Raw genomic sequence first — 26,393 nt, 5'->3', positions numbered from 1 at the left:
TTGTTTAGCAGTTTTTTTTTTTTTTTTTTTTTAATTTCAAACCCTCCATTAATAATTGATACCAGAAGTTATTGATTTTACTCAGAGCTCCTAATTAGAATTTAGGCACGTAGCCTCTCGAGCAAAAATATTTATTAAAAAGTTACGTAGCTGGCTAGCTGCTGTTTAATTTTGTGCTCTGAAAGACTAATGCAATCAGCAATATATATTGTAATTTAATGGTAAAATGAAGGGGAATTAAAAAAGGGTTAAGTTTTCTTATGTTGTAGGATTGTAGGAGATAAAAAAAGTAGAGAGGAGTTAAATGTGGGTCCCATATTTTATATTAAAAAAGAAAAGAAAAATTAATTGACACGAAAAACGAATTAGTGTAGAAAAATGACGTACTCTTATGTAGCATAAGAGTATTATTTCCCATTAAAAAAAGGTCCAGTTTTTTGTTTGCCCCGTTTTGGCCAGCTGGTCCCAGTTTTACCAAAAAAAAATATCAAAGTGATATAATAAGTACTAGGAGTAAGTTATATTTATAAACTTTTTATTTATAAATTTCTAAAAGTTATATTATATATTTCCAGAAATACATGTTTAGCCAAGTCTATTTCCAAAAATACATAATTGAGTTTATAAACAAAAAATTTATAAATATAATATTTTCCTCGTATTATTATTTTTTTGTCTTATCTATGCCTGTATGTAGATCTAGTTCCACATGTTCCACTTATTGGTTATGGCCCATACCTATTTTAGAGCATAAGAATATCGTCCCCCTGTATAACTCAGCATCACTACAATCATTTTTGTTTTTTTATTTGACCATTTCTCTACGGTAATTATGGTTATAATTACTATTTACATTTATAATTCATAATTACTGTCATATATGTATTAAATTTCATCCTCATTAAAACGACTTTTTTCTTTCAATTTTCTAAATTATCGTTTTCCTTTGCCAAACATTTTTTGCACTTTTTTTTAATTCCTCGTAATCAATTTAATGACTAATTAAATTAAAAAAATAGTTCTGCCCCAAAAAAATAAAATAAAAAATAGTTCTCCACCAAAAAAAAATTTAAAAATAGTTCTCAAATTAATTACTACACAAACTTATATTAATTTCCAAACCATACATTCCCGGAATTTGCTTGGGGTACTTGTGTTGTGCACTAAGTATGAATTAGAAGAATATCAAATCAATGAATTTGCACCAATGGTAGATGATAGGATGATCAGAGGTATTTATACTCAAAAGCTTACAAGCATTCAGACTAGTGTAGTTTTAGAGGAAATTCTTTTAGCCATTGATAATTAGGATCTGGAATATTTACTACACTAGACTTAATTTTTTGATTTAACATTCCAACAGTGAGCATCGGGCATTAGTTTTTTTTCCTGGAAATTGAGATATTTTGTTTTTCAATGATGGTTAGCTCATCAATTTTTCTCTTGTGCAATAATAATATTTTAAGCATTTTAATATGTAAAAATTAATTTTAATTTGGAGATAATAATATTTCAAGTATTTTAATACTAATTTTCTTAATTTCTGTACATCAATTTAAAATAAAAGTAAAAATAAAAAGGGTAGACGAGCCCACTCCGACTAATGAAACCAGTGCCTTGGACTTGTGATTCGGTCCTGTCAACGTGAGACTGACTAAATATACATTTTTTATAAAACTGATTTTTTCATTAAAAAGTCTAAGAAAAGCTGATAAGAAAAAATAGAACATATAAGTTAAGGGCATGATATTTATCATATTATAGGAGATAAAATTATCTTTTATATGTATAAAAGTATGTGGGGCCTGTGTAAAAAAATAATTTTTGGATTCCACACATTTTTATATATGTGTAGAAAATAATTTTATCTCTTACAACACGATAGACATTAAACCCATAACTTAAACTTGTTTTCACATGAAATATGTTTTACACGTTGCATGATATTTTATAATTACACAAAGATTAAGTGGGGTTCATTTTTTTTCCTGTTATCCTTAGTGGATATCATTTATTTTATTATGTGTTATAGAAGACAAATTATCTCGTGCAATATGAAAATTATATTCCCATTTTTGGATTTGTTGTTTATCCTTTTAAATAAGGGTTATGTTTATCTCATTTTACATGAGATAAATAACTCTTTTACACACACAAAAGGGGTTGGGTCCCACCATTCTTTTTTCTGTCTCCTCCCTCTTACCTGTGGGTCCCACTTATATTTTTATTTCTACAACATGACATAATTTTTTTTCCTATAACATAAGAAAAATATATCCCTTTAAATAATATAGAATTGTATCCTTTTATATGAGAAAAAAAGATACCTAATAAAAAATCATAAAAATAAAAATGAGAGATTTTTTTAATTTAAATTTAAAAAAAAATACTATCTTTAATTAAAATAACTCTTATTAAAACGATAAATATTTTCACCCTTATCGCAACTTGTTTTCAGCTTAAAATTATGGGAAAAATTACTCTCCAGCCATAGGAGAGTAGTGTGTTTTCTTACAGAGACATGAATTTTATTTTATTTTTTATTTTTTTTATTTTATAATTATGTGAGTCTTCTTATATGATTGTGAGAGTGATAGGAGATATACTATCTCATGTAAATTAGTAAATCCCTAAAATTATTACTTACAAAAATTAATTGACGACTCACGAGTCAAGTTACCATGAAAATTCAGACAACTATTGAGGGTGCCCATATGTGTTAAATTCGGGACAATAACAGTATATATGTGGACCAACGTAACCTAGACTAGCCCAACATAAAATACCTAAAACATTCAATTCACTAACTGCTTACACAATATGAAAATTCATGTTTGAATTCTATAAAAAAATTTGTATCGTATTTATGTTGAAAAAAATGATCCGTAAAAAATTCGTATCGTGTCGTGTGTTAAATTTGTGTCGACCTGTATTTTATTATTATTATTATTTTAATTTTTTTTATTTTTTTAAATTTCAATCCATTTTATTTATTTTTTTTGTCAATTACCGTTGACTCTTATTTTGCGTATTATTCGTGTCGTGTCAACCTGCAAAAAATTCGTGTCGTGTTTGTGTTGAAGATTTTGAAACAAATAAAAATTCGTGTTATATTTGTGTTGATGTATTCGTATCGTATCAATCTGTTTTGACACCCCTAGATGCAAGCTACTAATGTTAGTCTAATGGTAAGAGATGTGGATAATTATATAATAGATTGTGTTTTCAATTTCTTAATGTATAAAAAAAAATAAAAAAAAAATTAACATAGTGATGCATGACATAGACAATGTAGCTTTACCATGTAAAGGAGCTTACCAAGTAAAATTGGGCAAAGAGAAAAGAATGTAACACAAATTGGCAAAAGATGCCACGAATTCTATATTGAATATTGAAAATATCTTACTTATATTGCATTAATTATATTAAGTGGGGGAAATTAAAAAAAAAAAGGTAACAAGCTAACAGAGAATTTTCATTATATTTACGTTCTTTTACTAAGCATGATGGCATTCAGTTTAATTAAGCACTGTGTATGAATAAGAAAATAATTTAGCTACTAGCTAGTACTATATATGGTATGCTGGTGCCATAGAGACATAGACATCATTCATATATACACAGTGTTTGCTGAAGTATACGGTACTTTATGCATGTGGGCAAGCTTTCAGCAATTTTTTTCTTACTGTTCTATTTACAAATCACCATATATCTTTTAAAGAAAAAACAAATCAGCATACAAGAGAATATTAAAAAGAAAGAAAGAAAGCTGAACCATCATTTAGTGAAACATGAATTCATATATTGATATAAATATGATAAATAACTTCATTGCACCTCATTTATTTGCCTTTTTCTATATTAAGTTGACGGAAATATAACCAAAAATAATTGTTGAGACCGCTTGCCAATTATACAGATAATGTGTTTCAGCAGGACACGGCTTTGAATATATAAATAATGGGAAAATACTTTTTTATGTTGTTGGAGAAAGCATTTCTCATGTCACTCATACATCGATATGTGTGTATTGTTTTTTTTTTATTTTAATTTTTTAATGGTGGGACCTACCTTAAACATGTGTGTGTAGGAGAATTCTTTTTCTCATGTGAAAGGAGAAAAACAAAACCCATAAATAATACGAAAAACTTTTTTTTTTAATTAGATTTTTCTAGAGTTTTGCGAGAGGCTCTACTGTTAGAACGATGTTAAAAAAATCTCGCTAAGAAATCCAAGAAAGAAAAGGAAAAGAAGAATGAGAATGAAAAAAATATTCTATCAAAAAAGTTAGACCCTTTACCAAAATCTAATAATATAAGGGGCTTACTTTTCTGAGAAAAGTTTTTCTTCTTACAGGCATATGTTTTTGTAGGTGTTTTTTTTTAACAAAAAAGGACAGTTCAAAAATCAATGAATGTGAACCAGATTATTTTTCTGTCGTGTAACATGATAGTTACAATTTGATATATAAATGGGAAAACTTGAATAGCCTTGTGAAAAACAACATATTATTAGAGAATAAAATAAAAGCATTAAAAAGGCCATCACCTAAGATTTTAAAGTTTTTAATTGAAATGATTCTTTACGCGTACTGAGTCCGACTATATTTATTAGTGTAATTGAATCGGATTGATCCGATGGGGTGATTAATTTAGGTCACCGTTTGGATCAGGTATGCAGCCAACTCTTAAAGACCCGTCTGATTTTGTCCAGGTCTTGCCTACAAAGGAAAACATGTTTACCTCTACGGAGACGTTTGGTAGAAAGTACTTTCTAGGATTCTCGGAAAACTGATGATGATAATTTTATTTATCCACGTTTTATACAAGATTTTTAAATTTTTTCCCAGAATATGATGTTTTTCGAAATTTTATTTTGTGTATAAAATTTTCTGAAAATGCCATCTAAAAATACCATCGAGTATAGCATCAAGAAAATTAACTCAACATTACTGAGAATATTTTAGTCTATCAAATAACTTTTTGATAACATTTTTAATATTTCAATATTCCCGTTAAATTCATTTTATCACCATCTTTTTTTTGAAAATCGTGATTTCTGATTAAAACAAAAATTCTTTTCTACCGGACACCCATTGGGTGAAGAAAAATTGGAGCTTTGCGATCACGGGAAATAGAAGAACTGGAATGACGCTCAAGGGAACACTGGGGACGACCATGTGAACCACCTTAGCGACGATGGGCAATGAGCAAAGAGAAGAAAAAGAAAGGGAGAGTTACGGCTTAGAACAAAGAAAGTAACCTAGGACGGAAGGCAAGTGAATCAGACATGAAAAGCAAGGGTCACTCACATGATATTGAATTCAAAGGTGATAAGAATCAAAATTCAAACGTGGTGTTAAGCACGCAAGCCAAACTGCGTGGGATGGTGCGGTCCTGCAGAAGCCATGAGAAGAAGGATTTTTGGCCAATCAACAAGCATCGTCCGGATATGTGTTTTTTATTTCTTCCTATTAATGTTTTAAAAGTGAGATTGATCGTTGACTCGGTCGAGGTATTGAGTTACTGTAACATTGATCAACCGAATTTACTGATTACATATTAAAAAAATAGGAAGGTTATGATTATAACTTTTTTTTTTACAACCTCTTACAACCATATATCATAACCGTTGATTTCCGTCAATCAACAGTTGTCATTTATTATAAATTAATAATTAATTTTAGAGTTTAATTTGCGAAAATCATAAAATTATTTTTATATTTGTAAAAGAGATAAAATTATTTCATATAACATAAAAAATATTAAACCTTATATTTATTCTGTATTTGTGTTTTTTGTCATTACACTCTTTCCTTTTTAAAAAAGAGAGAGCAAAACTCTTTAAATTACTTTGCCATATAAAGTGGAAAACTTTTAAATATAATAGCTAGATATAACAGATCACATGAGGTGATATTAATTTATCATAAAAATTGTTCGCAAAAGCGGGTCTCTTTGCCTAATTAATATGGTCAAGTAAATAAAGAATATAAAAATAGAGACGCACAAAATTTTATGTGAAAATCCTAGAAAAACAAAAGGAAAAATCACAGAATGAGAGGTCCAAATCTTTACAGAAGTAGGGTGTGCATAACAACCTTCCCAGAATCAATTCTTTTTTAATTTTTGTTCCCGGGAACAGGAATGGATAGGAAACTCGTTTGGTAAAACCGGTTTATTTTTTTGTTCTCGGGATGAACCGGTTTAATTTTTGTGCTCGGGAATAGAAAAAAGAATCAAAAAGTTTCTGCTTTTTTGTTCCCGGGCACAAAATGAGAAACACTTATTTTTTCACAATTACTCTCCATCACTATCATCATCATCACCACCATCATCATCCCTACATGACCATTGCCACCATCGTCGCCACCGCCGTTGTACCACTAATGTCATCGTCACAACCACCACCACGACGATGTCGTCGTCACCATCATCATCACCACCACCACCACCACCACGATGTCATCGCCACCACCTCCACCATGCCACTGTCATCACCACCATTACCACCGCCGCCGCCACCACCATTCCACCACTACCATCGCCGCAACCACTGCCGTCACCACCGCAGCCACCGCCACCACCACATTACCACCATCATTGCCACAACCACTGCCATCACCACCACCCCCACCACCATCACTGCCGCCGCCGCCACCACTATCACCACCACGCCACCACCATGCCATCACCATTACCATCACCACGTCATCGCCACTGCCACACCGTCACCAACCACCACCACCACCACCGTCGCTGCCACTGCCGTCACCACCACCACCACCATGTCATCACCAACACCACCACAACTACCACGCCACCAATCACCACCATTGCCGCCACTACCACCGCCACCACTACCATCACCACATCATCGCCACTGCCACCACGCCACCGTCACCAACCACCACCACCATCGCCGCAGCCACTGCCATCACCACCACCACCGCCGCCACCACTACCACCACCACTACCACCACCACTATTACCACCATCATTGCCACAGCCACTGCTGTCACCACCACCATCATATTACCATCACCACGTCATCGCCACTGCCACACCGCCACCAACCACTACCACCACCATCGTCGCAGTCACTGCCATCACCACCATCACCACGTCATCACTAACACCACCATGCCACCACTATCACGCCACCAACCGCCACCGCCGTCGCCACTACGACCACCACCATCGCCGCAGCCACTGCCGTTCGTACCACCGCTGTCGCCGTCGCCACCACCGCTGTTGTCGTCGCCACCACCGCCACCATATGAAAAGGAAAATAATGATCCAAAAAAAATTATGCTTGATAGGAATTATTTTTTATTATATTATTTGTTGTGTTATCAAACGCAATTCTCATTCTCAGAATATAAATATAACATGTTATCAAACATATTTTTTTCTTAGAAACTGTTCCAAGGCACAGAAATAGAAAAGAATTGTTTCTTTTCAGAAACAGTGCCAGAAAACAGAATGGTTGTCATGCACACCCGTAGTGTTACGAGAGAGTATTTTCTTTCTCTAATAAACACCTCATGTACTATCCAGCAGATGAATTACAATCTCTTAATTAAACTTATTACTCAACCGTGGCTCTCTCTATTGTAGGATCGATCTTCTTGCTTTTAGAATGTTGAATTGCTTGATGTTTCAACCCAATTCTTCTTCTGTTTATAGATGACCAAATGACCACTTTTCTATTCTCTAGAATATTACTCACTAATTAATTAAGGAATTCACAAAGATTTGCAAAGATTTATTTTCCCATCCATAAAAACTTGTAGCTTATTACATTATTCCAATGCTACATTGGAACTGTGTACTCAATTATGTTTTATTTTACCTAAGGAGAAACCCAACAAAAATAAATTTAAGAATAAATATTATTTTTGGTCCTCAGCAAATTTCATGATGTCCGTTTTAATCCCTAACATATAAAAAGACTCATCGTGGTACCTAAAAAATTCAAAATGGACACATGTTAATCATTTTGAGGATTAATATGGATCTTTTTTAAATTTGTGAGGGATCACGATTTCAACTAAATGGATTCATTTTGAATTTCTTAGAAACCACTATGAACTTTTTATTTACTAAGAACAACATCGTCTGACAACCAAAAAAGTATTTACTCTGAATATTGCGCCAATGTAATCTCGGGGGCGCTAACCTGATGATGATGGACCGATCAGCAGTTTTGAATATTTTAATTTAAATAGTACTGCTGTATAGAATGTAACATAACCCCATCTACATGACAACGTCTCATCACGTGGCATTTCACCCTTCCCGATTATGCAACTTGCCTTTAGCATCATCTCTTCAATTCCTTAGACTCGGCCATGGTTATTGAAGAAACCCAACAATTAAAAGATTCATAAGTATACCAAAAAGTAAAGGAAAAGAAAGATCATATATGGGGATCGTGGAAGAAGCTCATAACGTGAGAGTAGTTGGAACAGGGAATCAAATTGTGGTACTGGCTCATGGCTTTGGAACAGACCAATCCGTGTGGAAGCACCTCGTACCTCATCTAGTTGATGTTTATCGCGTGATTCTATATGACAACATGGGAGCCGGTACCACAAATCCAGACTATTTCGACTTTGAACGATACTCCACGCTCCAAGGCTTTGTGTATGATCTACTCGCCATTTTGGAAGAGCTTCAAGTTCAATCATGCATCTTCGTTGGTCACTCTCTTTCAGCTATGGTGGGTGTCCTCGCTTCAATCTCTCACCCTCACCTCTTTTCTAAGCTCATCTTAGTCTCCGCCTCTCCAAGGTAATTAAACCAGTACCGCAACTTTCTCATTAAGCTTAAGTGTTATGTGAAGATTACACTTTTTCATATATAATTTCTCTAATATTTTTTCACAAGATCTTTGAACTTGAAATATAAATATTGTATATGTTCTTTTTTTTTACCTCATAATTATTTAATTTTATTAAAAAGTGGTGGACGATGATCAAACTCGTGACCACACAAGACAGCTCTAATACATGTTAGGGTAAAGATTACAATAATAATTATTTTAAATTTAACTTAATATATTCATTCACAAAAAAAATCTATTGAATTTGAAGGATGAACGTGATTATAGTTTTCAAGGGTGGACATGATCACGCTTCACGCAGGATCTCAAAAGTAGCTATAAGTTTATTTATTCTCCTTATTTCTAGCTTTATTTTTTGGGTTATAGTAAATAGAGCCTAATTTAATATTGCTATAGGTTTTTGAATGATGCAAATTATTATGGAGGGTTCCAGCAAGAAGAACTGACACAATTGTACGATGGGATTCGATCGAATTACAAAGCATGGTGTTCGGGGTTCGCACCGCTGGTGGTTGGTGGCGATATGGAGTCGGTGGCGGTGCAGGAATTTAGTAGAACATTATTTAACATGAGGCCTGATATAGCAATGAGTTTGGCCCAGACCATATTCCAATTTGATATGAGGCAAAATTTGGGCCTGGTCACCGTGCCTTGCCACATCATACAAAGCACAAAGGACTTGGCCGTACCAGTTGTTGTTGCTGAATATCTGCGACAGAGCCTTGGGGGAAATCCATCGTGGAGGTCATGCCCACGGAGGGTCACTTGCCACAGTTGAGCTCGCCGGATATTGTAATTCCGGTGCTGCTCAATCACATTCAGCACGATTTGGCATAGTCAAAATGATTGACTCAAATAATATAATTACTTTTTTTGGTATCCTACATGGAGCCAACAAATTATTTTAGTTACAGCAAAAAATTTTAGCTGGTACCAAAATAGCTATGGTTATATAGTTACGTTTAAAATGCGGCTAATTTTTAAAAAATTTGAAATATGATTTGCTACGTTTATTTAGTTATGCTTGAAACGTGACTAAATTAACCAGTGTTAAGGTACCTTCTGGCACCAACGTGGCTCCGTCACTATATACTGGCATAGTTTTTGGATAAGGTATATTTATCACCCAATGTTAAGATCCAAATCTTACCTAAATCGGGAGTGAAAAAAATCGTAAATAGTAAGATTGACACAAATCGTAAAATTGTACTTGTGTAAATAAAATATTAAAATCACGTGAATTTTTAAAAAAGATTTTTTTTCTACGAATATAGGGTTAACCTTTTGTATTTTAAAAGGGGGTAACTTATTGTTTTTTAAATTTTAAGTATGAGAAATATTTAATTAACTAAAACTGTATTGACACATGAAAAATTTATATTATTTTATATTTTATTTATTTAAAAAATAGATAGAAAGTATATTAATAAAGGTTAGTAATTAAAATTTTCTTTTTATTACAAAATAAATTTTTGAATCTAAGTTCATCCCACATCCAGCAAGTCCAATCTTTTCAAAACGCTACTTTAAGATAAATGAAAACTCTAGCTTTCAATTTTGACTCTTTTGAGGGAGAGTCGCAAGCATCGTCGTACAAGAGTTGAGTTGCATATACATTGCAGTTTGCACAGATATAGATGCTTTGCACCAGAGGCTCTCGCCAGAGAGAGATGCTTGAATGCAAAGAAAGTTGCTTATGTAGCGTAGGTGGGGCTCGCATTCACCAGGTGCTCTATTCGTTCAATTCTTAAAGGGTCCGTATCTACAACAAAAATGTTATTTTATGGCAGTTTGTTATACACTTAGAGGCAATTTAAACCGACGTAGAAAAATTCTGCGGCTTTTGAAAACTGACATTAAATTTGGCTCCATTAACTAATTTCACGTCAATTAAGAGAACCGACGGAATAACCGCCATTAGACTCGACGCTATACCCCACAAAACCGCCGTGAAAAAAAAGTGATGGGACAAACTTATAATGGCAAATTTCAGCTATACTTTTATGTTATATTTGTTCATACCATTACACAATACTTTTATGTTATATTTGTTCATACCGTTAAACAATACATATTATTAAGGGAAATACTTTTCTTATGTTATAGAAAAATAATTACCTCATGTTGTCGAAATAAAATTATAAGTGAGACCCACAGGTAAGAGGAGAAAGAAAAAAAGTAGTAGACGAAACCCTTTTTTGAGTGTCTAGGAAAATTGTTTATCTCATGTAAAATGAGATAAACTTAACCCTATTATTAATTGATAAAATATTTAAGCCCGTTCATATAATATCACCAAATTTTATAACATCCAATGCAATCCAAAAATAAAATCAAAATATCTTGCATTGACAAATAATAGATCCAAATATATGATAAAACAAAGTAAATATGTCTTTTACAAATTAAACAAATAAAATCAAAGTACAATAAAATTACAAATGTTTAAATCTAAATAATCTGCTATTGCTTATGACTTGTATAATATGAAGAAGGTTGGTCACAAGATTTAGCTCGGCTATCTGCATAAAAATCCAAGGAAAACATTTTCAGTCAACACATCAAAAAATGATAAGATACTTATAACGAAAAATTATAACTTACTGATCATTAATAAGAATAGTTAGTTCACTAGGTAGAAAATCATTACTTGGCCAAAAGAGTAGAATCAATGATAGTTCAAGTGTGGGGCCCTATAAATACTTCTAAAAATATAAGTGGTCACTTTTACAACAATGAAAATAAATGTATACCTTTTGAAGAATGCAAGCCATACCCTCCAATCCAAGCGCACTATCTATGTTCTTCTGCTTTAGAGGTTCAAGAGAACCATAATATTTTTTGTTGTATTGCATCAATACTAGATTGTAGAACTCTATAAACCTTGTATCATCACCAAGATCTTGCTTTCATCCCCCTACCCAACCCACAAAATGTAAAAAATGAATATAAAATATTGTCAATCTCGTACTATTTCATACCTATGGCATCTATATATCCCCCCTCAGGATGAAAATCATAATAAATTTCTGAGCAAGGACCACATAGACCTGTCACTCCACTGGTCCAGAAGTTGTCCTCTTCACCCAACCTTTTTATACTATCAACCTGAACATCAACCTGAACAGAAACGAAGAACATTAAGTTTAAGATATCGTTCAGCATAGACCCAATATACTTGGCTAAAACTTAAAACGATGCTAAAGGAAATAAATTTTTAGCTAACCTCGTCAGACTATAGCTAAAAAGCCTCATTATCATCTTCATAAACACTAACCCATAATCTGTCAGCTGGCAAACCAAACCTAAAAGTAAAAGACATGTTAGGGTGAGTTGTAAAGAGTGATGAATAATGAAGGAAATGGCGTAAATAGTTACTCTATGGTAGAAAGCTCCCATGCCCATTGAATAGCTTATTTTTGAAGCTTGATGCGAGAGAGTTAATAGGGCTGTAGAATATGAACAGAAGGAGAAGATGGCATACCTTACCTTGCCAAGGAAGATAGGCTTGAATTGAAGCATCCCTGCGATGGTAAGTGGAACAATGGGATCATCTGGGACAAGAAAAGCATTAGGAAGGACTTTGTGGCCGCGACAAGCATAAAATAATGCAAAGGGCTTTAACATAAAATAAACAGGGATCCATAGAAGAAGGCTGAAGAGAAACCACATTACTAGGCCACAACATTGGGAACACAAGTGACCTTATCTCCATCGTTGCAGTAGCCAATCACAAGGGAGAGAATAAGATTCTTGTCTCCATACCTACCAATAGAGATTTTTGCTTATCTCCAACCAAGAAAGTGTTTGCCAGCTTGCAATAACTCCCAAGAGCCAATTCTCTCAAGAACCTTCCCACCGACAGCTTCATGGAACCAAGGAATTGTTATTAGGCTTTAGACCATTTACATTGTGGGCCTTCACACCTCGTGACGAGGACTGTTTTGATGGGGGAAGGGGTGTTGTACCCCAAGTCATTAGGCTGAGAGAGAACAAGCTCATTCGCACTGAGAGAAGACCTGCATATTTGTTGGACTATTTTCAATAGTCAAGAAGGCCCAATTTCATGAAATTCTATTTTAATAATTTTTGTTATTTTCTGATGTAATTAGGATAATTAGGTTTATTTTCATGGTTATCTGGTTTTATTTTCATTGACAAAACTTATTCTACATAGTTTATTTTCAAAATAATTTTTTTTATTCTGTATAATACCTATCATTAAACCATCGTTGTCTTCTCGGTCAAAATATAATAACTATGGAAACATCATTAAAAAAAGATCATTTACAAACATAACAGATTAATGTTTTTGAAATAATTAAAATTTTATGAAATCAAGTACAACAATAGTTTAAATACGTACATTAATAATTTACAATGTACAAAACAAAACAAAAAAGTATTTTTAAACCAGTAAAAACAGGAGACAAATAAATTAGAAACAACTCCAAAATGCAGTAGATTATATGTTCAGGTAAGGGCATTACGCCCAATGCCAATCTTGTAATAATATGCTTCATTTATTTTTTTATTTTATTTTTATTTATTTTATTTATAAATAAAAAAATGGCTACTTCTTCTATTGTTTTTGGACATACAGATCGTAAATAAGCTCGTTGTCTCCTTAACAATGCCAAATTGGTACATTTACCTACATACATAAAAAAATATTGTGAATTATTTTTTGGGTGCATTGAAATTTGATAACTTACTTTGGCTCCCTAACATGCAGTAAATTAGAAACAACCCCAAACTGTAGCTGCAACAAAAGTATCATCCCTGATCTCTGAGAGTACAATTATGGTGAGAGCTGGAATCCACACTTGTTGAAAGATAAGATTGTGTCCTTCCTGGTATTAACCACACCATTATTCATGTCAACAAGTAACACTAGAACAATCATAAATAAATACCCATTGATTCTTTCATGATAGTGTTTGAATGCACACTTCAAATGACGAAATGTCAATACTCAATGTTCTACATCATACTTATCCATATTTGTTTTCACTAATTTAAAAGCATAGATTAATTTTCCATACAAAATTAAGCTTAATGACACATTCATACAGGAAGTGACTCACTTGTACTGAAAATAAAAATGCATAAACTGAAATGCATGTTTCACATCAGAATTGGAGCTAGCATTATTCACGTATATTCTAAGTACTTATTACCTGCTAAGACTATACCATTACTCTTAACAACATCGTCAGTTCCTAAAGCCATTGTCAGGAATATATACATGACTTCAATGACTCGGTCCACAAAATCTAAAGAGCAATTTCATCAATAGCCAAAGGATGTATTTCACACCGTAAGTGTTCCCATTTAGGCCCTCTTAACACTGGCAAAAACAGGGGCATCCACCAACATCAAATTGTTAGCTTCAAAGGAAAGGCATCAAGAATGCTAAATGTTCTATTACTACTAAGAGAACCATAGTACCTGAAATGAAATCGTTAGTTCAAAATATAAAGAAAAAATGGAACCAATACAACACAGGCTACATAAATAACGCAACAAATATTGCAAATAAATAAATATAAAAAAACTATAAGAAGGCTAGATATACTACAATAACATGCCGTTTAATGTTTAATGTTCAACTATATATTGCATCAATTGAGAGATAGACTTGATGCGTTGATCTCTTTAATCAATGACACATTACCCTACCCCTATGCATTCAACTGCCATGCCACCCTCAGCAGCACTAAATTCACATTATGGCCCCTTCACCCCTTCATACCCCACTGCTCCAAGTGTTCACTTCACCCAAAATTTCCTCCTCTATAGTGCGTAAGCTTAAGATAATTTTATTGGATTTTTAGCACAAGCAAAAATTTGGAGAATACCAGGCTTCGAAATGATACCAAAAATCATATTGAAAACAATAACAAAGGAAAAATCACCTCAAAGCAACCATGTACTGGGCCTCTGCCACAACCATATTTCTTCAAAGGTGGATCTAACAAACTGAACGAAAATTACAGTCTAATAAAGAGAAACAAAAGCAGATCAAAAACAGAATCTCAAACCATAATGAAGCTCCAAGTTGAAATTCATGTAAGCGGCTAGGGTTTATGAAAAGGAAAGGGAAGAACAAAGTCATAAAATAGATCAAAATTTGATCATTGATACGTCCGAGAGCATTTGCGAAAGAACATATGAAAGGGCAAACTCATCATTGTTACAAATTGGAAATAAACTAGCTTTATTTGAGATCAATCGGTACAACCACATCGAATCAAATCGCGTGATTGCGTAAATTAGATCTAAATCTAGAAGAAAAAAAATTAAAAGCACAAAATGGATTTGAGAATATATAGAGGAACCTTTTATCGATGGGATTGGTGTTAATGGTGGCTTTTGGCATGGAAACACTAGAGAGAAATGAACAATGAGAAACTCAAGGTTTTTTTAGACTTAGCTTCAAGAAAAAAGGAAAAAAATGAGATATGTAAGTGGGATACTTAGCATCAGGAGAGAGTGAAAAAAACTTTCTTAGGGGCGTACTTAATTGCTAGATTTACGGTCGGTTTCTAAAACAGCCACTAGGACACCGCCTCTATATCGCGGATTTCTTGTAGTGAGAAGAGAAGTGGGTTCTTTTTTCACATATCGTTTGGGAAAAAAAGTACGATCCCATCGTTTTTACAATGTAGCTCGGCGATCTGGTACGATCCTAGCCACAACAATCCTACAAACCGAGTAGAATCGTCCATATCTAAAGAACTCGTAGGATGTTACGATGCTACTAGTTAGCACAGGATAACTATAGATAGTGGTCAGTAAAACATGACGAGAGGAAGTGATTGAAGAGGAGAAAGAAAATTCGTATCAAATGACAATCATTGATTTAATTTCATCCAACGGTTATAATAGAGGTGGTAAACTTAATTTGTGGTAAATATAACATCTCCCATAATTTTTTTGTTTTCACTATCATTTTATATTTTTTTCCTCACTTGATTGAATATTTCACATCTCTTAGACACCAAATTAATGATGAACAAGTTTTTAGTTAAAAAAATATATTAATTAATTAGTGGATTGATAGCTTGTTATTTAAGTAAAATTTATGTTATTAGTTCATTAACTAATTAATAGATGTGATTAACTAATAATTTATTCATTATTAATCCATATAGGCTAGGTATGAAATTTCAAAGTTTACTATTTGTAATTTTCGTCATGAAAATCTGAATCCAGTTGTGGCTTGCAAGTAGAGGTGGCAAAGTGGGTGACCATCCCACCCCGCCATCAACCCTTCAAAAAATGAGTCATCCCGTCCCGTCCCGTTTTTGAAAGTGGCCTGAAAAACTCGATCTGACCCGACCCGCTTTTAAAAGTGGAATGAAAAACTCAATCCGTCCTGCCCCGTTTGGCGAGCTAGGCAGGTTGGCCCGTCAGCTTAAGTCTATTTTACACTTATCCGCCTCGGCTCATCTATGATCGTCATCAACCCGCCCCGCTTTTGAGATTGATTAAAAAACTCAACCTGTCTGACCCCATTTAACCAATGGGACAGATTAACCAGCTGAGTAAAGCGCATTTTGGCAGCTGTAGTTTTGCAAGTAGTGTTTCTAGCTTTCGTACTTCAAGAAGAAAGGACAAGTTGTTTTGGTAGGGGCAGGGACATAGTTCAATATATAGTACATCTTTCATCTTTGAGTAAAACGCATGCCATTTTCCTTGATGGCCATATTCGGAAGCACAAGTATTTGTAAAATATAAAATAGTGTGCGCCTGTGTGGATGTTGTAATAATGTAATATACTAAAGCTTTTTTTTCTTTTTTTTCTGGATGTTATAATATACTTAAGTTTTTTTTTTGGGATATATATACTTAAGTTTGTTAATTACAATTCGAAATTAAGTTTGAGTTTAAATTAGGGACAAATTTATATTGTTAGAATATTGTGTTACCTATACGGCTGTACCCAAAAAAAAAAATTATACATATTTAGAGAGGAATAATAAGTTTTAACTATGAGTAATCTCCGACTCAAAATTAGTCTTATAGACGGCTAAAAAAGTTAAAGCTTTTGGAAATACTCAATATCGACTAAGTAATTACAGTCGGTATGCCAAAAAAGAAAAAAAAAACTACTTTACTCGGGTATCTAACTTTTTTATCTGTTTAAAATTTATTATTAATTACTCATCTAATGATTTAAAGAATAATATAAACAGGAAGAAAAGAATATATTCATTTATTAATCATGTAGATTAACGAACATAAAAAGAAATTGTAAATGCTCCTTAAAGTAATTAATTATAAGTTATTTCTCAACTTTTCATGTATTTTATTCACGTTGAATATTTTATTTATTTATCAATCTGTTATTTCGATTAAAATAAATCATTTACAAACTACTCTAACCGTTAAAAAAAAGATATAAATCGATAAACTCATTGTGTCCGTCAATATGTAGATATAAATAAAATAATTTATGTATCTTAAAAAAAAAAATTACATACTGTAATCGATAAAATTATGTATATATAAAAGCATTGATATAATAAATGCTATTTTAATTTTTAATAATAGTTTACTAGTTGTATTATAAAAGTTTATATTTGACTTTAATTAATAAATAATTGAGTATATAGATAATTTAGTCTCTAAATATATTATATTCTCACAATATGTTAGTATATACATTTTTTTTTGGTGTAGATATACATTTATTTATACGTATGAGTTACTGTTTAAATTTATAAGATTATTCATATTAGGTTTGTTTTTTAAGTTCACGTACCAAAGATCAGTGTATTAGAATAACTAACATAACATGAATTTTATAATTTTTTTTTTTAGGTGAATTTTATAATTTTTAAAATTGATTCGTAAACATACGCAAATTTTTGAAGAACGGACTATATAAAAATGAGATATTTCCAAGCACTAAGTTGTCCCATTTAATCTTAAACAATTTTATTATCTGCCATGAAAGTTATCTACCTCAAATTTAGAATGATCAATTAATAAACCCGAACCGCTAATTGTCAGTGTCCCCTTTTCCACCAACATTATCAAGTACCCCGTGAATTTTTTATGATGTTATAGTTGTCGTACTCGTATCTTCCCCACTGTCGTGAATCATGTGACTCTTACACACGATTTAAATGAAAAAAGAGGGGCCAGAGGCCGATAAAGTTCTGCTCCTGAAAATTGAAACTCACAAGAAAGTTCCACTAAAAGAAGGGAACAGAAAAACAATAAAGAAATAATAAAAAGAGATGAAGCGCATGGAAAATTATTAATGACTAAGGTGTGAGTTCTATACTTTAAAGGCAATTATGCCTGTTGATTATAATTTTATTTTATTTTATCGGTGGTGGCTTTCGATATTTAGTGTGTGTTTAGAAATTCTTTTTTTTAGCTTCTCTCCTTATAAGTTCAAGCTTAACCAGTAATGTAATGTCACGAATGGATGAAGCAAGCACTTTTGGATGGTATTGATCAGAGCCAATCAAGCCTTTTCCCTGATTATCGTCACTTAAATCCCACTAGCCGAAATAGAATCCGTCAAGAGATAAGCCAGAGATCCAGATCATTAGAATACGTCACCGGCCCAATCATGATATTGAAGGATGGGCCTTCTCGCGAAAAAGAGTAGATTATTCCAATCACTAGAGTAGTAGTGCCAGCCGCACAAGGATAAAGTAGCTAAGCGCTAAGAAGCTATTTAAATAGTTTCCAACGGAGAAGAGTTCTTTTTGTAAAAGACTAGTGAATTACCCGTGCTGATGCACGGGAAAAAAAATTGGTTTGTTTGGCATGGTGGGTCGGCCCTTCGGGCCGAACTCATTTTGTCAGTATTTCAAAAGTCCCAAACAGTCATTTTTTTAAATAACAAAACAGTCATTCATTGTTACATTAAAAATATGAAAGAAAATAAGATAATAAAGGTCATATATTTGAAGATAGATAAGGAAAAGAGAAGCGAATAAACAGTCATTTTTTTTGTCTTTACCTGTACCATACAACGAAGTTATATCTTTGAAGAAAGAGCCTAATATACTATAGCAGTATTTGAAATACTTCCTTGTAAACTATATTAAGGGTACTATTCGTAATGCAGCCATTTTCATCTAGTATCAATATCTTCAATCTATGCTTACTCTTTACTCTAGACAGTGCCACATATAATTGCCCATGAGTGAAGACAGGCTTAGGGAGATAAATTGCAACATGTGAAAGTGATTGTCCTTGACTCTTGTTGATAGTCATGGCAAACGATACAATCAGGGGGAATTGTCTTCTTTGGAAATTTACAGGAAATGTATGACTCGATGGGCTCATCGTCATTCTAGGGATTAACACAGTTTCCCCTATATTGCTTCCTGTAAGTACAATTGCCTCAACAACATGATTCCCTAATTTTGTAATAAGCAATCTCGTGCCATTGCATAAACCTCTCGACTGATCAATATTTCTTAATAGCATTACTGGAACTTTAACTTTCAAGATTAATTTATTATCAGGAATCCCTGAGCATGATAATGTATTTAAGATCTCAGGGGTGATTTCATCATCCTCAACAGAGGAAGTCCCACCTTGCTTAAGAATTTTATCTGAACTCAAAAAAGTCATTTCTTCACCAGGAATCATAGACATTAGGTGCTCGTTTAACATAGCAACATCGGACAATTTAGGAGTTAGAATAGCACGTTTTTTAAAGAAGGTCTGATCCAAAATATTATCCAAGAGATTCGGATAAACAAAATTAACCATATCCGACAGCGGATCTTCCGATTCTCTAATCAACAATTCATCTGGAATTGTTATAATAGATTCTCCATCAACATCATCTCCAAGATTACCATCCCCAACTTTAAGTAGCCACTCAGAAAATTCTTTTATTTCCTCTAAATTGTGAGCGCTACTTCCAGAATTAAGACGCATGTTCTTGGTCAAAGTTAATAAATGACAATGGGACCATAGATGAGAAGAATTGATGGTTGCATGAACTATATCTTGTCTGCTGCCATGAGGAATGACAAATAATATTTGCCGAAAGTCACCTCCTAGAACAACAACTTTTCCACCAAATGGCATATCAACACAGCTTGTATCAGAAATTCTAAGAAAATCTCTTAGTGTCCTATCCAGAGCCTCAAAGCAAAATCTATGTACCATTGGAGCTTCATCCCAAATGATTAACTTTGTTTTTGACAGCAACTCAGCTATAGTAGATTTCGGCCTTATATTACACCTTGAATCTTCATTTATTTGAATAGGAATACGAAATCTAGAATGCGCTGTTCGTCCTCCATGAAGCAGAAGGGAAGCAATTCCGCTAGAAGCAACATTAAGTACGACTCCAGCTTTTGATCTAATAGATGCTAAAAGAGTATTCCAAATAAATGTTTTTCCTGTACCACCGAACCCGTATAGGAAAAATAACCCTCCATTACCTGCCGTAACTGCTGAAACAATTTTATCATAAACAGCTTTCTGCTCATCAGTGAGGGAATTAATTAGTCTTTTATGCTCCTCTTCCAAAGCAAATCTGTCATACATTAATTCATCCAACACTAATCGATTTTGCATATCAAGCAAAGTTTCACTATTGATGCGTGGCATTGACGGATAATCAGAGAGGCATTTCCCATTGCTCTGCAGTACTTTATCAATTTCTTCAAGAGTTATGTTTTTTATAGACTCTTCTGTAAGAATTGCATCTGACAAAGCATAAAATTCAAAGGAAAAAAAATTAAAAAATTAACAAAGATAAAGTAATCAAAGAAAGAAAAGAGAGCGAAATAAGTACTAAAGCATCATTTGCTGAATGCGGGCAAAAAAAAAAACAAAATAAGCACTAAAGCAACATTTGCTGAATACGGGCAAAAAAAGCTAATAAGTACTAAGGCAGCATATGCTGATTTCGGTTAAACAAAAAAAAAATTGTATGAAATATTATTATAACACGTACCTTGGCGTCCTATTCTTTTCCTATGCCGATAAACAACGTCGTCGGATAAAAATTTCCAACACTCTTCCCAAACTATTTCAGGTCTGTTCATTGAGTTGGCAAATAACAACAGAGCAAACAGACATCTAAGATAAGCAGCAGATCCCCAGGAACTTGCCTCCTTAATTGCATCAATGTACTCATTGTCATCATCCAGAAGTCCTAAAGAATAGCACGCATCCTTAAATGTAGGAAAAACCACACCATTGATCGTTCTAAGATCTTCATAACTGGTGCAACCTCTTTGAAAATTAAGCAAGGTGCGAAGATATGAATCTTCTCCATTATTGGCAGAAAAACGATTTATCCTTCCAATGGAAAATCCTTTTTTTCTCGGATTCCATTCATGCGTTTTTTCTTTGAAAACAAATTCAGTCGGGTACTCTCCATAAGTTAGATGTCTACCTTCTGGATATTTTTTATTTGCATCCATCCAAGACTCAAAAATTGACAGTCTAGACTCCGCCCTTGTCTTTACATCATACAACGAATCATTATCACTGAAAATAATGTTCTTTTCATTAGGCAAGTGAAATGGCAATCTCTGAACAGGGGGATAAAACACTCATACCTGATTCCACTGAATCAAGAGGTTAATAAAAGATTTAAATTTAAAAATCTGAAAATAAGGAACAAAGGTCGGGATATTTATAATTTTTTTTTTTTACTAATTAATTTTTTTTGAGTAAATAGAATTGTATTCTTTAAAAAATGTGAAGTTTTTGAATTAAACTGAATAAAGATTTAAAAAACAAAGATAACGACAAAGAGTGATTTAGTAGTTATAAATCAATGAATATCCCGTTTTTTTAACAGTCATTTCATGGAATAAAACAGTCATTTGTTTTAATAACAATGAATATCCTGTTTTTTTTTTCAAAAAACGTAAAGATTTGAATTAAACTGAATAAAGGTTAAAAAAACGATTAGATTACATGATCAACATCAATTATAACAAAGATGACGACAAAAGAGTGATTCAGTAGTTATAAATGAGATTTTCATGAAATAAAACAGTCATTTGTTTTAATAACAATGAATATCCCTTTTTTTTTTTCAAAAAACGTAAAGATTTGAATTAAACTGAATAAAGGTTAAAAAAAACGATTAGATTACATGATCAACATCAATTATTTAAAAAACAAAGATGACGACAAAAGAGTGATTTAGTAGTTGTAAATGAGATTTTCATGGAATAAAACAGAAGTTTTTTCTAATAACAAAACACACATACCTGATTCCACTGAATCAAGAGGTTAATAAAAGATTCAAATTTAAAAATATGAAAATAAGGAACAAAGGTCGGGATATGTATAATTATTTTTTTTTTTACTAATTAATTTTTTTTCGAGTAAATAGAATTGTATTCTTTAAAAAATGTGAAGTTTTTGAATTAAACTGAATAAAGATTTAAAAAACAAAGATAACGACAAAGAGTGATTTAGTAGTTATAAATCAATGAATATCCCGTTTTTTTAACAGTCATTTCATGGAATAAAACAGTCATTTGTTTTAATAACAATGAATATCCCGTTTTTTTTTCAAAAAACGTAAAGATTTGAATTAAACTGAATAAATGTTAAAAAAAACGATTAGATTACATGATCAACATCAATTATTATAAAAACAAAGATGACAACAAAAGAGTGATTTAGTAGTTATAAATGAGATTTTCATGGAATAAAACAGAAATTTTTTCTAATAACAAAACACTCATACCTGATTCCACTGAATCAAGAGGTTAATAAAAGATTCAAATTTAAAAATCTGAAAATAAGGAACAAAGGTCGGGATATGTATGCATGTTTTTTTTTTACTAATTAATTTTTTTTTCGAGTAAATAGAATTGTATTCTTTAAAAAATGTAAAGTTTTTGAATTAAACTGAATAAAGATTTAAAAAACAAAGATAACGACAAAGAGTGATTTAGTAGTTTTTTTTAACAGTCATTTCATGGAATAAAACAGTCATTTGTTTTAATAACAATGAATATCCTGAAAAAACGTTTTGAATTAAACTGAATAAAGGTTAATTGTCTTCTTTAAAAAATGTACAGTTTTTGAATCAAACTTATTTAAAAAACAAAGATGACGACAAAAGAGTGATTTAGTAGTTATAAATGAGATTTTCATGGAATAAAACAGTCATTTTTTCTAATAACAAAACACTCATACCTGATTCAACTGAATCAAGAGGTTAATAAAAGATTCAAATTTAAAAATTTGAAAATAAGGAACAAAGGTCGGGATATGTATAATTTTTTTTTTACTAATTAATTTTTTTTTCGAGCAAATAGAATTGTATTCTTTAAAAAATGTAAAGTTTTTGAATTAAACTGATTAAAGATTAAAAAAACAAAACGATTAGAACCTACTTACATTCGGTTCAGTTAAAAAATAAACAGAGATGTAAACAAAGGAAATTGAAGTTAATAAGGTTAATATAATTAAAGTTAAAATTTGTAGCTTGTGATGTTAAGATGAGTACGGATATTGTGTTTGTTTGGAAAACAAAAGAAATACTTGAATTCCAGTTATTAACGTTAATAAAAATAAAAGAGTGAATTATATCCCTTACACAAACAATGAATTATTTTTTTTCTTAAAAAGAAAAGCGCAAACGAATACATTAATAAACACCACGTAACATTTTGTTTTTGTTGTACTCAACATAGCAAAACATCACAAACTTGGACATTTAATAAACGTAAGTTAAAAAAGATGCAAACACTTAAAGATGTAACTCCAACAAAAAAAATGTCTATGCAAGAGTTTGTCAAATAAACATCATGTCCCAAGACGCAAAATAACACTCTTCAGTCACAGCAGCCCAATCTACAGCGTACTCTCATCTGCCTCTGCATCAAATCTATTTAAAAAAATAAAGAAAAAATAAATTATCACTGTTTTCACTTCGCGTAAGAAAAAATACATATAAACACAAATGAATTTTAAATAAAAATATAAGAACCACAGTACGTAACTCCTTTTCAAGCTTTATTTTCTTTGTCGGCCGAACAGCTGAAAATTTAAATTCTCCAGCAATGGAATCATGAGAAGTGAGCACAGGTGTCAACATCGTCAGAGAGACATCACTAACGTCAGCACTGTCACAGGTCTGACTTTCAACATCCTGTGTTTTTTTTTTTTTTTTTTTTTCATATAAAAAAGGTATGTCAAATATGTATTTATATATTTTTAATAACATGAATCTAAATCGAATTCATAGCTCACCGCAGCCTTTTCCAGTTCCGACGAAACAACTTCATTTTCGCGTGCATTATCGAAATTTGCTTCATCCTGTGATAGACAACAACCAACAACAGTAAATATAATGTATAAGAAAAATAGTTATCTAAAAGAAATATATAAGCAGCATACATTTGGATCTATAAGAGACTTAATGAACGCTGAGATTATGTCTTCGCTGATACAAATTTTGGAAACTTGATATTTGGGCTCACTATTTGTGTTCAAATCCTTTTGCTTAACATTTATCTTGAACAACATTGACTTTTCATTCAGAACATTTAACTCATTTGGAAATTGATCCAAATCGGCACCCTAAAAAAAATGAAAAGGGAAAAAAAATTATTCTAAAAAAAAAAGAACAGAACATAGACAGCGCAAACAGAGAGCACAAAACGACAAAAAATACATTTTAACCATAACACAGCAATTAAAAAACAAACCCTCTTGAAATGCAGCTCGCGCAATTCAGCAGCACTCATTCCCAACAAAGACACACAGTCGCGATCAAACAGAATAAAGGATGCGGAATCTGTGTTATCCACAACTCTGACCTGAACACTAAATCTGGAGTTTTGCGAAATTGTATATCAGCAACGTACATGAATGATACGGATTAAAGACAGGTTATAAACTAAGAAGAATATTTTACCTCGGATAATAATCTTCCCAATGTTTTTGGCAGTTCTTACAATACCACTTCTCAAAATCCTCATAAACGGAAAATGGACACTTTTTGCATGACTTGTACCACCAGTTGTATTTGCTCTCAATTGCCTTTATAGTCCCGTATGTGATGCAGGTAGTTACCTTAATTAAAGCAATCGCAGTTTAACATAAAATATCATCAATACAAAATTGACAGAATTAAAGGAAATTAAAAATTAAAGAAAAGTAAAAATAAAATTTGAACATTTACCTCAACACAAAGTTTCACATCACTGATAGACTTTTTTTCAGTCTCCTTAAGAAAATCATTTTCGAAAGAATAGGATGACTGAGTAGACAATTGAGTCATCCTTGTACTACTTTCCACACCATCAATCGAGAGACTATAACGCAAAAATTAATAATTAAAAAATCAAAAAATATGAAAATCCATTAATCAATAACCGAATAAATGAGCTGAAGAGAGAAGGTACACACCGTTTTTTGAACTCAACAATCTCATTCAGTTTTGAATCCATTACAATCCTTGTTGTATATTTTGTATTTGTTATCCCGACCTTACCTATTGAGTTAAAAGGTTCAGATAAACATTGAATACAAAAGCAAAATTAATTAAAATAACGTGCATAAAAACTGATTATAAAAGCAAAAATTAAAACAACGTTGTTTGGAAAAAACATACCTCTAAAACACTTAATCCTTCCCAGTTGGACTATCAGGACGTTATGAGGATCGTCGTTGTCTGCCAAAAAAGATTGGACCTCATCCACATAATGCTCCCACAAAGTGCACTCCAACTTATGACCCCTACACGTGAGTTGCAGCAAGCACAACATTAATACGCGTAAAATTTAAGCTAACAGAGCTGGACAAAAATAATTCATTTAACTAAACATTTGTAAGTACCTCAGGTCGTCAAGCTCCAACACCACCATTTTTTGTCTTCCTACCAGAAACCACACGATCACAAACTTTCCCAATTCCTGAGATTAAACCAATGACGTCTACAAAAAAAAAACGCAGCAAAGAGTTTGTGAAAAAAACTTATGCAATAATAAAAAATGAATACAGAAACATAAAAAACACAGTTAATGAAAAAAATAATGATACAGAATAAGATTACTCGTGACAAAACATTAAAAACACAAAACTATAACCGCAAAGAGTTTAAAAATAAGGAAATAGTCATGATACAGAATAAACCAATGAATATCCTGTTTTTTTTTTCAAAAAACGTAAAGATTTGAATTAAACTGAATAAAGGTTAAAAAAAACGATTAGATTACATGATCAACATCAATTATTTAAAAAACAAAGATGACGACAAAAGAGTGATACAGTAGTTATAAATGAATTTTCATGGAATAAAACAGTCATTTGTTTTAATAACAATGAATATCCCATTTGTTTTTCAAAAAATGTAAAGATTTGAATTAAACTGAATAAAGGTTAAAAAAACGATTAGATTACATGATCAACATCAATTATTTAAAAAACAAAGATGACGACAAAGAGTGATTCAGTAGTTATAAATCAATGAATAAGCAATCTTGACCATTGATTTAAAGTAACAAATCCTGTCAATTGAAAATATAATTTTTTTTTGTATTTATTATATTCACCGATTTACCATTAAATGA

General features: G+C 32.2%; 2 protein-coding genes and 1 long non-coding RNA gene across 10 annotated transcripts; 1 reads left to right on the top strand and 2 right to left on the bottom strand.

Moving 5' to 3' along the window:
- The first annotated feature begins 8,362 nt into the window (after positions 1-8,362).
- Positions 8,363-9,675, top strand: LOC133293129 (probable esterase KAI2). The gene is made up of 2 exons (XM_061491665.1): positions 8,363-8,795; positions 9,244-9,675. Exons 1-2 carry the CDS (start codon positions 8,428-8,430, stop codon positions 9,623-9,625), a joined length of 750 nt encoding a protein of 249 aa, XP_061347649.1. The 5' UTR covers positions 8,363-8,427; the 3' UTR covers positions 9,626-9,675.
- A 1,497-nt stretch (positions 9,676-11,172) lies between these two features.
- LOC133293098 (uncharacterized) lies at positions 11,173-15,572 on the bottom strand. Of its 8 annotated transcripts, none has more exons than XR_009749013.1 (8): positions 14,766-15,572; positions 14,028-14,197; positions 13,563-13,700; positions 12,523-12,866; positions 12,332-12,401; positions 12,074-12,152; positions 11,601-11,967; positions 11,173-11,369 (listed from the first exon to the last, which is right to left on the bottom strand). It is a non-coding gene; the product is annotated as an uncharacterized LOC133293098 (long non-coding RNA). The 8 variants fall into 8 exon arrangements; XR_009749016.1 differs by having other exon boundaries at positions 12,337-12,401; XR_009749012.1 differs by having other exon boundaries at positions 12,613-12,882; positions 14,766-15,571.
- Positions 15,573-18,882: 3,310 nt separating this feature from the next.
- LOC133293147 (uncharacterized) lies at positions 18,883-25,688 on the bottom strand. The gene is made up of 11 exons (XM_061491685.1): positions 25,660-25,688; positions 25,436-25,560; positions 25,231-25,315; positions 25,004-25,136; positions 24,737-24,894; positions 24,528-24,651; positions 24,217-24,399; positions 24,070-24,135; positions 21,408-21,416; positions 20,798-21,308; positions 18,883-20,546 (listed from the first exon to the last, which is right to left on the bottom strand). Exons 1-11 carry the CDS (start codon positions 25,686-25,688, stop codon positions 18,883-18,885), a joined length of 3,087 nt encoding a protein of 1,028 aa, XP_061347669.1.
- Positions 25,689-26,393: the final 705 nt, after the last annotated feature.

The sequence above is a fragment of the Gastrolobium bilobum genome, unplaced genomic scaffold (genome assembly GCF_033153095.1).
Source record: "Gastrolobium bilobum isolate Gb01-03AN ecotype WA unplaced genomic scaffold, APGP_CSIRO_Gbil_v1 utg16185, whole genome shotgun sequence".
Lineage (NCBI taxonomy): Eukaryota > Viridiplantae > Streptophyta > Magnoliopsida > Fabales > Fabaceae > Gastrolobium > Gastrolobium bilobum.
This window is presented reverse-complemented; position numbering and strand designations above follow the sequence as displayed.